The sequence below is a fragment of the Phyllostomus discolor genome, chromosome 2 (assembly GCF_004126475.2).
Source record: "Phyllostomus discolor isolate MPI-MPIP mPhyDis1 chromosome 2, mPhyDis1.pri.v3, whole genome shotgun sequence".
NCBI classification, from domain to species: domain Eukaryota; kingdom Metazoa; phylum Chordata; class Mammalia; order Chiroptera; family Phyllostomidae; genus Phyllostomus; species Phyllostomus discolor.
In genome coordinates, this window is record NC_040904.2 from 61,252,469 (window position 1) to 61,268,552 (window position 16,084).

Consider the following 16,084-nt stretch of genomic DNA (forward strand, 5'->3'; position numbering starts at 1 on the left):
CTGACATTAGAATTGCATGCATTGGTTTATAGTTTATACTCTTAAGATTTGGTGACTAAATGGTACAAGAATTTAAAAAAATATTTCTTTGATATAAATACTTTTGTTTCTAAATTTATCCACAATATAAGTTATGTGGGGTAAAAAAAAAACCTAAAGTTACTTTAGCTGTTTAGGATTTTTTTGTGTTTCTGATTTTTCTTTTCTATTCTTGGATATCAAGTGATCTTATATCTTAGATATACTCTTAGATTTTTCTTACTAGGAAAAGTTGGTGAGCATGTGACTGGGAAGAACCCAAAGAAGGAAATTATGGTCAGTTTGTTTTTATCAGGAAGTTTTTATAAGGAAAGAGGTTGCACACTCTTCCCTTAAAGTATAATGGAAAGTGTGTTTCTCATTGTGAGGACAACTAATGTGACTTTGCAAAGCAATGCATGTCTTAAAACTTCTTTATTTTTGGGAATAAACACTAGGAGGAAATAAAACATAGAATGGTTAAGATGTTGCACTGTCATGTTTTAGCTTCAGTTTCTTAATGAACTACAAAATTTACACTGTGATTTTCTTTCTCTGGCAATTATCAGGAACAGACTATTATGGCACATATGGGCATTGACTCAGGAACTACTAATATTTTTGATGAAGTAGACAAGAGTGACTTTAAAACTGACTTTGGTTCGGAATTTCCAGTAGGTTCAACCTTCAAATTCTTACTGACTATTAACCCCTCCCCCAATCCCTCCCCCAAACTTGCCTCCATCCTTCTGTTTCTCGTACTGGAGTGACCTGTGTCCTTGTGGTGATGTAAATGTGATCCCACCATACTCCTCCTAGGGCACAGCCCAGCTCCTTCGCAGCTGCCTCTTTTCAGTTCATCCTCAGTTTGGGCTGCACTGCCTCCTTTGGGAAGCATAACACTCCTGTCCTCCTAGTGAACTGCCTGGGACTCTTCTGTTCATTTTGAGGCCATCATCTCTCAGGAGTGAAGGGGTGCAGTGGTTTTACCATGCCAGTTCTTATTGATTTGCTGTGTATATATTTAGCTCCTAAAATAATAGCTTTCCTGGCTCTGGACTTGCTATACATTCTTTTACTTTATCTAAAATTATGTGCTCTTCCTCATGCATCTTAATGAGTAACTCTATAAAGAACATTATTTACGGTACAGACTAAAACCTTTCTGTCTGTTCATGACTTAGTTAATTATTCCTGTGTTTTTATAGAAAACACAGCCCTAAGGGGAAAACAATGACCTATAAACTGATTTTATCTCTGGTCCTCCAGGAAATGTAGCTGTGCACATTTCTCGTGTGTCATTGTCACTGTCTCATCTTCAAAGAGGAGGATGATGGTGCGAGCCTCCTGGTGATCTAATACGAAGTTTGTGGAAATGAACAAAATTTCTGTATATATTTTGCTTAGTGGTTAAATAAGGAAAAGTCCCTGTATAAGTGTCTTGTGTCTTTGACGCTGTGGTATGCAGCACTGGGTTTTGGCTTCACTCTCTTTCATTTACAATCTCCATCATTTGTTTTACATGACTTAGATTTTTTCTCCCATGCCTGGAGAGCCCTGTGAGAATGCCAACCCTTCCTTGGGCAGAAGAATGTCAGTTAATGGGGAGAAGTTGCTGAAGAGAGAAAAGCCGAGAGAGTTAATTTTTCCATCTAATTATGACCTCTTGCGACACCTGCAGTACGCAACACATTTTCCTATACCTCTGGTAAGTCCTCGCTTCAATCAGTTGGCAACCTGATTATTTCATTATAGGCTCATTAACCACCGACTATTCAACTACTCGCCTGAGTAGTCCATATGAAAGTAGGTGAGTGCCTGCATTCATTGCTTCTTTGGTTATATAATTTGATCATATAGCTTAGGTACTGGTGTGGTCCAAATTCGTGGTGTGATACTACTGGCTGACTAGATTTAACAGAATTTTCTATATTAGTATCCTTTTTCATGAGCATTTGAGTCACTGCAAATAGTGTCTAAATTTGTTTTCCTGCTTTAATTTGAAACTCATTTATTGAGTAGCATTTATGTGCACTGTATTCTGGTAGGTACTTTTGGTATTATGCAGATGAGTAAGAATTTTGGGGCACAGGAAAGATGAATAAGATAGGAGGAGACAAATATCTATAAAATGACAAGCTTTGAAATAAGTGCAATAATTGAGTAAAAATTCAATTGCTCACTCAAAGGTGGACCATTTGACATTCTTGGGTCTCTTCCAGTCTGTGAGAATAAATATTATGAAGTTGATTAGGACTTCAGAGAGGGGGCTGTGTGTGAGATGAATTTGGATTTTGACCCATTGAAATTAAGAACTAGGTAGTGCATGGGAAATACTTGCCAGGAAATTTAGTGTCTGATTCATAAAGAGTGATGTGCTTTATTCTAAATGGAAACAAGTTTAGTTTTTTAGTATTAGTGGTAAAGATAGGGCCAGGATCAGTAAATGTTTTTATTCTTAGGTTCACTATCATTCTTCTTAGAATTTTGTTTTGTGTAATTTTAATGAATAATTGTCATGGAAGACTATTATTTTAACAAAACTGTAATTTTGAAGTATATATTATGCTATTTCCTTGCAATCTTTGAGGAATTTTGGTCTGCAAACTAAGTTTACATAAGTTTACATTTGTTTATTGGTTTGTTTATTTATTTTTGTTATTTTGGAACTTCCTCTGAAATTACTTTCAAAGTCACTGTACTCATGTATTTTTCCCTTTATTTTAATTAAGAGCCCTTTTTGTCATGTTAATTTTCCTGTGTCCATGGCTGTGTCCAAAGTTGCCATAATTCTTGTTTATCACTGGCTAATATATCAACATTTTCGGCTGTTACCTGTGTTACTCATTGTTAATATACTGGGATAATCTCACAGTTTATTTAGGGCAGCAGAAAGACTAGCCTGATAATTTAGAGATGTGTCCTGAAGTACCATGGATGAACTAGCATGCTATCTGGAATTTGTTCTAAAATAGAGTTAAAAGAGGGGGGCAGTAATTGAAGTTCAGAGTTTAGTTAACAGTGATGCATTGATGTTACTTTCCGAGTTTTGACAAATGTGTCATGGTTACATGAGGCATTAAGGGAGAGCAAATTTGGATGGAAGGATATGTGGGAATTCTGTACTATATTTGTACATTCTTTATAAATTTTATATTACTTCAAAACAAGTTTATTTAAAAAAGGAAAAAATGGAGAGGAAAAATGAAGCAAATATTGGGAAAATGGTGAAAATGGTTGACATTGGTTGAGGACTCTGTGCTCTGTTGTGTAGGCAGAGCTTTGCAGCTCTCCCTCTTCCAAGTGTCTGGGTGGCAGAGCAGCGTGCTGCCTGAGCATGGACCTTCTTATTCTTTTATTCACATGATTCTTAGCTACACAGTCATTTGCAGCATTTAGTATTCTAAAGACTGTCCACTTCCTTGGAGGAAAGAACATGAAAGATTTCTAATGGCTAAGTGTCATGATAAATTAGGACATAATTCAACTGTATAGTAATCATAAAAAGAACTTCTAGGAATTGATGTGGTAGGATATACTTAATAGCCTTCCATCACCACTTGCCCTAATAACCCCATTAATTGGAATGTCATTTAGAATAAGCCATCAGTAAAGGGAAGTAAAAGTACATATATACTAATGTAATGTTAACGTTAGGAATGCTATATATCCTGGTTCTCTTCCTTACTAAAAAAGAAAAATTTGACTAACTTAACAGGCATGTGGGGAGAATATAAGAATATGGTATTTTAAACAAGATTTTGTTTATTTACTTTTTGAGAGTGGGGAAGGGCCGGAGAAAGATGGGGAGGGAAAAACGGGTGTGAGAGAGAAACATTTGTCAGTTACCAATCAAACACACCCCAACTGGTGCTCAAACCCACAACCCACCCATGTGCTCTGATTGGTGATTGAACCAACGACGTTTGGCTTTGTGGTCCAACCAGCTGAGCCACACCAGTCAAGACAAGAATATGATTTTTAAAATAGATTTTTCTTTTTTTCTACCTCTTGCTCTAAGATGACACCCTAGTGACTGAAGGCCAAGGTGACAGGACTAAAGGGGACTCAACGAAAATATTCTGAAAAAAAAAAAAACCAAAACAACAACTAGTTTTATGAATGCTCTTATAGGAATGATGTCTTGATCTGCCCACGAGTAAAAGCATGTTCTTAGCTCCCAACAAGCACAGGTTCTAGCACATAGGCATTCTACCAGCCTGCAACTTAGGTGAGCCATTTGTACCTTGTTGTGTCAGATCTGTGATGCTGGTGGGGCTCCTAGTGTTGCCAGCAGCTACCTAGAATTCAGTACTTACTGTGCTGTGAGTGTAATAGGCACTCGATCGTGCATTTTCTCTTTTATTATTGTTTTCAAACTCAGAGAATATATTTATGAAACTGTAGACAGAGTTGTCTTGTGTCAGGCTTTAGAAAATAATTCTTAATGCAGATCTAAAAATGAATCTGGAATCAAATTTGTTAGCTTCTAGGAACAACATCATTTCTTAATCATTGGAGCTAATGTTAATGGGTTAGTAGTTGTTTTCATATGAGCTTTTCCTATTGAGATGAAAAAACCCACAAAATTTTATATGTGCTTGTTTAAACTTTCCAGTCTTTAAGTAAGTCTTTTCTTTCACCATCTATTGGATTTTTCTGCGTTACTGGCGGTAGAGAGACTGAAAGGCGTGACCCTGAGCACTGCAGTTGCCCGCACTTGAATCAGCTGGCCCCACATGGTCAGGCTCATCTTCAGGATCCTGAGTAGCTGAGTAGCTAGCAACACAGTGGATCCTATACACTGTGTTGCTAGCAGGGCCTGGCTATTTGGAGCTGGTATGTCTATTTTAGGACTACTTGGTGCTATTTTTCCATAACTTTGAGTTTTTAGTTCTGAAACAGTTTGTATAATTTAACAGCTCCCCTTCAAAATGTTGTAGGGTCTATTTCACATTACTACAAAATAAAAATAACCACTGGGCTTGTCATTACTAACAGTAGGAAATTTTTATTCATAACTTTCAAGTAGAATATAAGTATGTGCAGTACATTAAAAACTACCCATGCATTTCCAAGCCTTTTTGGAAGTAAAAATTTTTAGTTATTTTGTGAGAAACAATTAGATGTTAAAAATTGGAAGAGTGAACTAAAAGTTTACCTTCTTTGAAGTGGAGGATTAAGAATAAATCAGTCTCAGGTGATTTCATGTGAAAAATAAGTTGGCTTTTTTTTTTGTTGTTTTCATTTTTTAAGTGACCAAAAGGGGTGTAAATGGTGATGCTGAAGGGGTGTATGGCAACTTACATAGACTTGATCGTTGTCCCTTGAATGATGAAGAGGTTAGGGGCACTGACCCCTCACGGTAAAGATTCTGCATATAACTTTGACTCCCCCCATACTTAGCTACTAATAGCTTGCTGTTGCCTGAAAATCATACTGATAGCATAAACAGCTGATTAACACATATTTTTATATGTTAGATGCATTATATGCTATATTCTTATAATAAAGTAAGGTAGAGAAAAGAAAATGTTATTGAGAAAATCATAAGGAAGGGAAAATACATTTATAGTACTATATGTATTTATTGAAAAAATTTGTAAGTGGACTCGTGCAGTTCAAATCTGTTTACAGGTCGTCTGTATTTTACATATGTTATATCAAGAAGTCAGTTCCAGGTATTTAAATGAATACCTCACAAGTACTTCTGTGTCTGTGTCACAGAAGTCATTTAGGTGTCATGGATATTGAAGAGTTTTACATTGGTTCAACAAGAATTTTTAGGTTTTTTTTGTATAAATATTTGACTTAAGGAGTATGATCAACTAAGAAATACTGCTTGGTTTGCATTTGAAAACTGCTTCATAGTAAACCAGGTCACATTTGCAAGCTGTCCATCTTCACATTCAGAGGCTCTCTTTCCCAGTCATTTTATAGTTATTGTCCAGCAAGGGAAGAAATTACAGCATAAAATTATAACATGATCCCATATTTATACATCATTTTCATCACTTGATTTTTTTTTCTGAGCCTTGCTGTCTTTTTGTGAAACAAAAGTCCCAGTGAACTTTAAGCGGAATGCCTTTGAGAAGTGATAGTACAGGATGGGATCAAAACACAAGTTCGACACAGCCAGCAGCAGTGTGGCCTCCTTGGCCTTGAAGAGTGAATTCCTGGTTGAACAGTCAGATATGACTTCGGTCTGGCTGAGCGTGTATGGGATTCGGACAATGTGGTAAGGAACAAAGCATATAATGTAGGCTGTAGTCACTAAAAGTATGTTGATGAGAGCTCTTTTCACATTTGAATAATTTTCATTATCTTTGTTTCTGTAGAGTTGTCGAATTACAAGGCAGTTTGATATTAAAATGATGACTGAGAAATTTAAAAATATGGCCACACATATAAAGTTTGTCATCAGATGCCAGTTTTTTCCAATCTCCCTTTTGAATTCCATGCATCCCACATTCAGCTTTTCCTCGATGTCTTTGATGGGTATCAACATATTTGGTACCATTATAATAAGGACCATTACCCACACGACAGCGGATATCATTTTGGCAAATCCAGGTTCTTGTATTCGATAAATTTTGCAGCTGTGTGTCAACTGAAGACAGCGATCAATGCTCACAAACGCTAAGAAGATAATTGATAAGTACATGTTAATGTAGATGAGGCAGGCTGTTACTTGGCAGTGGAATATCCTCAGCTTCCAGGGTGCCACGCCCAGGTCAACAACAATTTTCACTGGTAATGCCAGAGTCAGCAGGAAGTCGGCTGTCAGCAAATTAATTAAGTATATGCTTATGCACCTATGATTTGTGTTTTTCTGTATGAAAGCCCAGGTTGCAAAACAGCTTCCAATAAATCCGATAAGGAAAACTAAATAAAAGAAATACGTGAATGGCTGCAGATTTCTGTAAACTGGACAGAAGGTAGAACTGTTTGTCATCTTGTGGGACAGTAAGAATGACTTGTCTCCAAAAGATTTTTTTAAGAGTCTGTTAAAAAAGAAGTGAAGGGAGGTTAATAACTAAAATTAGAAATTATTTTCTTTAAAAAAAACCTTGTATTCACAATACCACAGTCAACAATCTTTCTAGTTCTTAGAATTTTATTTAACTTCATAGATCATGTAGACTGGCAGGAACATCTTATGTTATGAGGAAGCCTGGGTTTTCCATGGTCTGATTTTGTGTGTTTGGGAAATCCCATGTAGGTTTGCTTCTAGAAGGGATATTTTTGACATTACACTTTGGCGTTCTGATAGGTCTTGTTACCAGTTGGATTGTAAGTTGGTTTGCAGAGGAGAGAATTACACTGAAATTCTGAGACCTAGAGAGAGGAAACTAGGGTAAAGTGGTCTGCTTTGTGGCTGAGCCTGAAGAGATGTCATTGAGGCCACTGGTTTTCCTTTCTCACGGATGGGTAGACTCCTAACGCTCGGGGGCCTGGTCTGCGGGGGATGGTAAGGGTGAACAAAATTTGTACTAAAATGTAAAAGAAAGTGTTTCAAAAGTAGGCCCTTTACTCTCTAACCTGCTAGAACATTTTCACAATCAGAATTTATTGTATTTTTCTTTTTAGCAGGATGAGTTGAAGGATTAGAATCTGGTCTAGAATTGATGCTGGTTGCATCCTTTTTCCTGGCTCTGGTTTCCTCATGGAGCAGATCTGTGAGCCTGCCCGGTTGCATCCAGTGACCCGTGAGCACGCGGAGTGTGGCCAGTCCAGTTTGACATGTGTTGTACATGCCAAGCACACACTGGGTTTTTAAGATCTAGTACAAAACATTTAAAAAAATAGTACAAGCAGTAAAATTGTACTAGTTTATAGAAATAGTACAACAATTAGTAAAATAGCTCATTAATATTTTCATACTGAGCATATGTCCAAATATTTTTTGCTGTATTAGGTTAAATATAATATTTGAATTAATTTCTCTTGTTTGTTTTTGCTATTTTAAGTGCAGCTACTAGATAATTTTAAAGTATCTTTGTGGTTTGCATTCTATTTCTGTTGGACAGTGCTTGCACAGATGTTTCTGTATTTTCAGTGTTTTTAAGAAAGTTCACAAAGAATGTATTTTAAAGGTGTCTAGAACAAGGGTGCGTGGCATTGGTGACCGAACTCTCAAAGAGAAGCTCAGTTATTTTAGTACCAAAACATCTGAAGTTAACATTTGAGTGTTTTTCTTTCTCTTTCACTGTGGTTTTGCGGCAGTCAAGCTCAGAAGTAGAAGACAGAGCCTTAGATTAGAACCGCCGTGATCGACGCAGTGTGCTGTTCCCTCTGAGTTAAATGAGCCGGGCTTCATTCGCTGCCTTTGACGGAGTCCAGTCAGATGCTCACTCTGGAGGCCACAGCCCCTTCTCTCTGGTGCTGCTTCTTTGTACGCTCCCTCCTTATGCATATTAAGTACCTTTCTTTTGTTTTAACAATATTATTTTTGTGTTTTATCAGGAAAAAAATCGAAGTATATCTTTTTAAATATAGTGACTAACAAGTATGGTGGCTGACTAAGAAAGCCAAATAAGCGCATTCACTCAAACTTTTAAAAATTTAAAACGAAACCAAAAATCTCTGAAGCCTTTCTGAAGTTTAATTTGCTTAATTATTTAATGACCCACCGCGTGCATCGTGGAATGAGACAGTACGCAAGGGGGTTGGTAAGGTATAGATGTACATGGCCCTTTCTAAGTCAGTGCCGTTGAAAGGGTGCATGTTCTTCCCCTTTTCCTCACTGAGATGGGATTCAGGGCTCGCAAATGGTGTCATTCTGTACTAAGCTCAGTGAAAATAATTAAGTGCTTTGTGTCTGGCACTGTGCTAAGGACTTTATGTGTACTATTATTAAATCTTCCATCATTCCTATCATGTAGGTGTTTATCTGTGTTTTACACATGAAGAAACTGAGGCACAACAAGGTTATGTGAACCTGGTTATGGAGCCAGGATTCCAAGCCAGACTGCCTGGCTTCAGAAGCCGTGTTTGTAAACACTCAATAATAACAACAATAGTAATAATGATGGTGGGGATGAGGGTCATTATTGCTGTAGCAACCAGCTACTTTACTAAGTGCTTATTATGTGGCAGGAACTATATTCTAAACAGTTTTCATTCTTAATTTTTTTCCTGAATACTAATAAAAGAAGTTTAGTTTTCATGTATTTTGAGGTTTCATTTTATAATATATATATATTTAAAAACCAAACATAGGCTCTATCCTGTCAGTCTGACCCCCTTTACTTTTGAGTCCCCATGACCTGGTCCCTCCACACCATCCCCACGGTCTTCATTCCCACCTCTCTACTCCAGATGGGTGGGATCTCTACTGTTCCGTGAACTGTTTGCTTCTTCCTGCGTTTGTGCTTTTGGTTGAGCTACAACTTGGGGATGATAGAATTTTAAGGATGGAGGGAACCTTTATTGATAGCATCTGGTCCACTCCTAGACCAGTTGAGGAAGCTGAGTTGTGGCTCTTGGGTTTTGCTCAAGGGTTCACAGCTGGTTGGGACAGGCTAGGTTTGGACCTTGTTGCTCCTGTTCTACACTTTCTGCCTTTATCCTTCCCGTACCCAAATCCTGCCTATTCTAAATGCTCTTCGTGTCTAAATTCTAATCCAGGTTTCACTGATTACCTTATGACTCTGACTCGGATTTTTCATACTAACCATTTATTTGTACCCTGGCATCCTCAATATCCTTTCCCTCTGTGGGTCAAAAGCTAATGTTGGTGTAGATTCATCCGTGTCTCCCACCTTTGCTCACTGTTCCTTTATAAGTTGCTAGGATTTTGGCTTATGTTCTTATATGTCAAATGGGACATTATACTAACATAATAATGAGCTTTTTAAAGTGCCCCCATTGCTCATATGATTATACACTAAAGCCTCATTTTATAGATGAATGTGTGGTACACAGGAGGATTAGGGAATGATTTGTTTTGGTCAGTGAATATTCTCTGCAACTGGGACTGGCCATATACACCCATAGTTAATATATTTAAAAATAATCACAGTGTATCTATTTGTTTGATGATGCTTGAGGTCAGATAGTGCCTGGCAGTTTCTTTTCGTGAACCTCAGTCTAACAAAAGTCTGTCGCTTTGGTTATTGCAACAAAAACCAAATCTCTTCATTTAAAATTTTTGGTTATGTCAGTTAGAGGTGACATTGTACTGTAATAACATCGGTGTTTTCCAGCACAAATTTGAAAACTAAATGCTTGATAAATATTTTGTCGACCACTTACTAGCCTGTGGAAATTTGAGGTGTCCAGAGGTACTCCACCAAAATCAAGAAAAGATTCCAGGTATCTCTTTTGTTTGGATCAAGTGCCCATTGCTTAGAAAATAAACTCATTAGATTTTTTTTATGGCAATCACAATGGAATTTTCTTCAAATTACCTACTGTAATATATATATAGATGGAAGTCATTTTAAGAATTATTATGCCTTTTTGTGAAGACCAACATGGCCTTTGTTCATCCAGTTATAAAATTTACTGAATAGTTATGCTCACCTATAGGTTAAGTATTCAGTCTTTCATTTATTAAGCTGCTTTTTTGAGAATGGGTGGGGTCTTCAGATGGAAGAACATTCTAGGGTAGGTTACAGTGAGAATCTAGTTAGAGTTTAAAAACTGGTGCCTTCTTACATAGCAACGTTCCTACATGTCGACATTTTCAACTTATTTGGTTTAAATACTGAAAATCATAGATTTCCCTTCCAAAGAAAGACACTTGAATATATTAAATATTTAAAAAGACATACCTGGGGATATCTTCTCTGAGCCTCAGCCGCCTCTCTCCGAGTCTTCAGGGAAGCTTGAGCCGCTACAGCAGTATCACTGTCGTACTAAAAATTTCCTTTCCTTTCCTGTGGTTTTAAAATGTTGCATATTGACGTAGATGAAGCTGTGGTTTGCAAAGAGTTTAACTGTATGAAGTTCTCCTAAAGAAGTTCTTTTCAATTTTGTGTATATGCTTTCTTAAGCAATTAGGATTTGTCTATTCTAATTTTAGAGGGAAAATTCTTATTTGTCCATTGTAGTACCTCTAGTTTTTTTTTTTTTAAACACTGAAGATGTGTTTGGCATCATAATAACTTTAAAGAACATCAGTTTTTTGTGCTTTGAAAAGGATTATGAGTTAAAGATATTAGGTGTTCAAGCAAAATTTCTTTAGTTCTACCTACATACTGATACTCATTAGCCTTTAAAATCTATAATTTTAAACAATTGTTACAGTTTGGATCCTGCTGGAGACACCTATTAATAAACAAAAAAATTGTAACTTTACATAGTCTGGTGAAGTACTGTCTGCTTAATTTCTCATTACTCTTTTTTGCTCATTGTAGACAAATCTGGTAGTAGAAATAGAAGTAGCACATTATTATGCAGAGTGATAACAATTGTTAACATTTTTAGCACATACATTAAAAAAATTTTCTGTGTGTATGTATGTTCCCTTAAAAATGTTATTATATTGTACATACTGTTTTATGGTTTGTATTTTTTCATTGAAGAATATATTGGAAATGTCTAAGTTATGAGAAGAGACTTACAATGAACATTTGTCGGTTTAGCCCAAACAGCTTAATGAATTGAGATAGGTATTTAGTAACTATTAGATTGTGTAGAAGTATGCTTCTTAATTGTTTGGGTCATTGTCTGCCTGTGGACAAGCAAGTATTTACTGGGTGTCTGAATGGAGCCCAGCACCATGAAGGACCTAATGAAAAGTCACTCTCTCATCCCTGTCATTGGTTGGCTCTGTCAGGCTACGTTTCTTGAATAAGGGTAGCTTTTATAAAAGAGAAGATAAGGTTATGTTTCGAGCATGTTTGAGGAAGTTCTAAATCTGCTGGTACAAAGTTGATTTGTAATTGCAGAACTGTTTCCCGGTCAGTTAGGGTCTGGTTTCTTCTATTGCTTCATTGGTTTGGTAGGTGCTTTGGTTTTTCCTTTTTCTCCTAATAATTCTTAGTCACTTTTCCAGATGATTTGGAAAAAGTCAGAAGAAACCTCTCATGAATCTAAAATTGAATCTCTTTTAGTATTCACTTTTGAACAAAAAAATTTCTCAAGACTATGAGAAATGTCAAGCTAGAGAGAGTGAATTTAGGGAGAGTCTAAGGGAACTTCTGACAAAAGCAATGTGAGGATGCTTATGATGAACGTAGCCACTTGTTTCAGATATTCTGGTGTTCTCCCAAAATAATGTAATTATTTTTATTTTGCAAAAGAAGAGTTGTATTTTTTAAACGTATTCACTTTATAAACTAGAGGAAAAAATCCAAATCTTTCTCAGACTCTGTACTTGACTTTTGGTGAAGAACCAGTGTTAACTTGCATCACAGTTGCAACAGGAAGTGACCTGTCTTTTCAGATAGGACTCACCAGAAAACACACTTCAGAAAGATGTGCTTGCAGACAGACAGGCGGGTGAGCAGCTGTGACCAGGGTCGACATTTCAATGCGGATGGAGAGGGTTTGGTGGGATGGAGTTGGCTGCCAGCTGAGTAGTGAATGGTTTAACATGGTGTGCAGGAAAACTGAAATAAAAAGGATTCTGGTAAAGTTTCTGTTTTTCTTTTTTTAGGTTGGTGTATTTATATATTTACTTCCATCTATGTCCACTTTGCAGATATGGACAGAGTGAAGAAGTGTATTGATTGATCTTAAAACCCACCAAGGCCACAGTTTTGTGTCTGGATTGCCAAATATGGAAGTGCTACTCCTGGTTTTCAGTGTTCTGTTTCCTTTCTGGAATACTGAGAAACCACACTTTCAATAGTGAAACTGAACTGTGTTCTTCCTTTAGAGAAGGAGCTGGAGGCAACCTGGCTTTTCTTGGAAGTTTATTCACAGTAGAAATAGGCTTTCTTTTGGGCTATTGTCCCTGTTTTTGTTTTTGTTTTTAACATGAGTTCCATTTGAATTTCCATGAGTCACTTCTTTCTGTTTCATTAAGGACAGATGTTTTTCATGTTGTATCTTGTTAGCGTTCTAGGAAATTACAGATCATCATTAACAAGTATTTCAGAAACCCCAGTGGGAAGAAGTGCGGGGAAGTTATTTTTACTTTGGTCATGGTGATACTTTTTATTAGAAATGATGCATTAGTTACTTTAGTGGGTATTTTGTATGTTTAAAATAAAAGAAAAAACTGAAGCTAAATTGCCCCATGAATTGAGAAAGAAAATCTTTATGTAGCTGTCTCTCCTGCCCACATAATGCATGCTTCTGATTTTATTGGACACAAATGCCAAGCAACAGTGTTTCATTAGAAGTATCATTTTTAATGTTTAACATTATTAAAATTGGCCTTTTAAAGGTAGCACGGTAGCCCTCTGGAACTAATGAGGAGGGGGAAACCAATGTTGGGGTCTGTCGCCACTGCCACAGCCAGACACGGGCCTGAGAACTTATTTTCTTTAAGGAAATCCATGATGTGTGGGAGATTCCTCTCGAACAGCTGTGCGGTTAGACTCCAGTGCCCTGGCACTTAACACTTCTCAAGATGAAAGTGTTGGACAGAGACAGTGGTCACAGAGGAGGCCAATAGGGCATCCCTTCCCCTGCCCCCCTGCCTTGAGTTCACAGAGATTCTAAGTGGAGTGACCAGGGCAGTGGAACAATAGTGTTCCACTGCCGCCACTCTCCGTGTGGAGTTTGTGATTTAGGGTGCCCTCAGCTCAACAGCAGTTTGCATCCTGAAACTTTTTATGATGTTGGAGCAGAGGGTGGTTCCTTGGTTAATGAACGGTGGTGATCTGTAGCAGCTATGTGGCTTCAGACCAGCCTTCTCTCTGGAGCCACAGTGCTTTTGGTTCACGTATTGAAAGTTTTTTTTTTTTTTTTAAAGCACACAATCCCCTTTCCCACCTGGATTAGTGCAGAGACTTGTTTTCCTTCCTCAGAGCAGTAGCTTCTAATTTGTGAGTTATGGACATCATTAGACAAAGCATTTTTAAAGTGAGGTGTGCATACGGATCTTCAAGATGATGCCTTTTCTGCATGATTTTAACTTTGCCTTAGTTTGGTACCTTACTATTGAAAGAGAGTAAGGGCTTGGAAATGTTTTGAAGGCAAAGATGTTTTGCCCATCCTGGGAATGTGAAGGAGGTTGTAAGAATGGCTGAGCATGCTCCTTGCCATTCTTGCCCCTCCTTTTGTCCTCCTGCCTTTTTACTGGCCACACGGTGGTGCTGGGTCAATGCACAGTCCATTTCACCTTTCTGTTGTGAGGTGTGACTGCTGTTTGACCCATGGATGTAGAATAATTCATTGGAAGGAAATCCCTGAAAAAGAACTTTTAAAGGTTATCACTGAGTTCATTTTCTTTTCCACTTGAGTCATTATCATCCGTCCACTTAGAATGACATTATGAGTAACACATTTTCAAAGCTCAAAACACATTTTACAAACTCTGCAGTTACTTTCCAGGAGAAGGTTCTTTGGAGAAATTCTCCCTTTCCCTTGTCATGCAAATCTTTGTTTCTTGACAAAGCAAAGAAAAATTGTAACAACAAATACTTAACTGACTGCAGGCTGCCACCTCAGTGCCCACCCTCGGGAATATTTTTGTGACTTTTTGAAAGTTACAGTGTAGAAGGGGTGACAAGGAATATTCAGAACCTGCAAGATACAAATGTGCTACTGGCTGCTGGGATCTGTGGAATCCAGGAGGTGCCTGAGCTGGGTAAAGGGATGCCTCTGGGATGTGGAGAACGGTGTCATGCTTGGGGCATGATTCAGATGATTCGGTGTCATGCTGTGGGGACCATGCTTGGGGACTCTTAGGCAGTCTGAGTGCTGGGAGTGTCTGAGCAGGACCTGTGTGAGGACAAGGATGAGACCATATCTTGGAGCCACCTGGTCAACCTCGGATGCTTTAATAAGCAAGCAGTGGAGAGCTCAGGGACATTACGTGGAGGAGCTCTCAGTTCGGCAGCAAGGTAAGTCTGCGGTGTCCGAATGTGTTGGGTTAGGGGAGAAAGTACAGGACGTAACACCAGTTCGAGGATGGTTGTTTGCGGTCATTTTAGGTGAGAGGCAGGGAGATTCTGAAATTAGACAGGAAGAGGTGGGCAGTTAGGAGCCCTCACGGAGGTGAGATCAGTGCCCGCTGGTGGGAGGGGAGCGTCCAGCGTTTCAGTTCCGGGAAGGGGAGTCTGAGGAAGACGCTCAGGTGTGTTGACTTCCTGTGTTTTTAGTGCCATCTCATTATTTAACATAGCACAGCTTGATCTTCACTCCTTTCAGTTAGATATTAAATGTTCCTCAGCACTTTATCTGTCATAACCAGGCCACCCTGAATGTAAGTAACTCTGTAAAGTTGTTTTGAATAGCATTGGATGGAAACACTGGTTTTCCTATCAAAAAAATCACTTTTTATTCACCTAAATGCTTTCATAATATCAAACAGATAAAATACACATTTTTTTTTTTTTATGATACGAAGTTGAAATTGCCTTTTAGTTAGCAAACAAAATGAGGATAATTTCTCATTCCAGTCACTAAGATGTCAGAGAGCTGGTATTTTTTTCAGAAAGCTAAAGGGTTAAAGTAGAACATGAATAAGTAATGGCTTGAAAAAAGCTACAAAGTTACACGTAGAAAAAATCTTTTAGCTTAGAAAAGGGATTATCAAGAAATTGTTTTAAGTAATACGAAGTTGTATATGGAGATGATAAGCTATTTTTCGGTGTCTTTTTATGCAGGAGATGGAAGGATAGGAAAGTAAGCCCTTAGGACTTTGTCGTATACTTCAAGAGGGTGGCCTAGCAGTTCACCAGTGACTGGGATTGGGGAGGGAGGGGCGAACCCCCAGACATGCTGATACAGTGGGGGCGGAACAACGAGGTGACCCTGACCCAGAGTCTTGCATTGCGGGTCTCCAAAGCACTGAAGATAGTGTTTTGGAAGTGGGATGAGGTGGGTTGGGAGATCTTAACTTGGGCCATGAGAAGTCACAGAATTATACAGTGAGGCCCTTCAACTTGATGAGTGAAAATACTTTTCATATACAATATTCTATTGTTGAGATGGGCCTTTC

The 16,084-nt window shown here is 38.0% G+C and overlaps 2 protein-coding genes across 2 annotated transcripts in view; one reads left to right on the forward strand and one right to left on the reverse strand.

The window, feature by feature from the left end:
• Positions 1 to 16,084, forward strand: part of MED12L (mediator complex subunit 12L) — a 317,972-nt gene that overhangs the window by 102,687 nt on the left and 199,201 nt on the right. Inside the window, 1 exon segment of the mRNA XM_036017911.1 lies at positions 1,550 to 1,726. Within this exon segment, the coding sequence (XP_035873804.1) occupies positions 1,550 to 1,726 (177 nt within the window).
• GPR171 (G protein-coupled receptor 171) lies at positions 5,265 to 11,272 on the reverse strand. Its single transcript, XM_028504200.2, has 2 exons — positions 10,797 to 11,272; positions 5,265 to 7,022 (listed from the first exon to the last, which is right to left on the reverse strand). Exon 2 carries the CDS (start codon positions 6,971 to 6,973, stop codon positions 6,014 to 6,016), a length of 960 nt encoding a protein of 319 aa, XP_028360001.1. The 5' UTR covers positions 6,974 to 7,022; positions 10,797 to 11,272; the 3' UTR covers positions 5,265 to 6,013.

What these genes read in the sequence shown, in the direction of transcription:
- GPR171 (XM_028504200.2), bottom strand. Translation starts at nt 6,973, where the DNA reads ATGACAAACAGTTCTACCTTCTGTCCAGTTTACAGAAATCTGCAGCCA.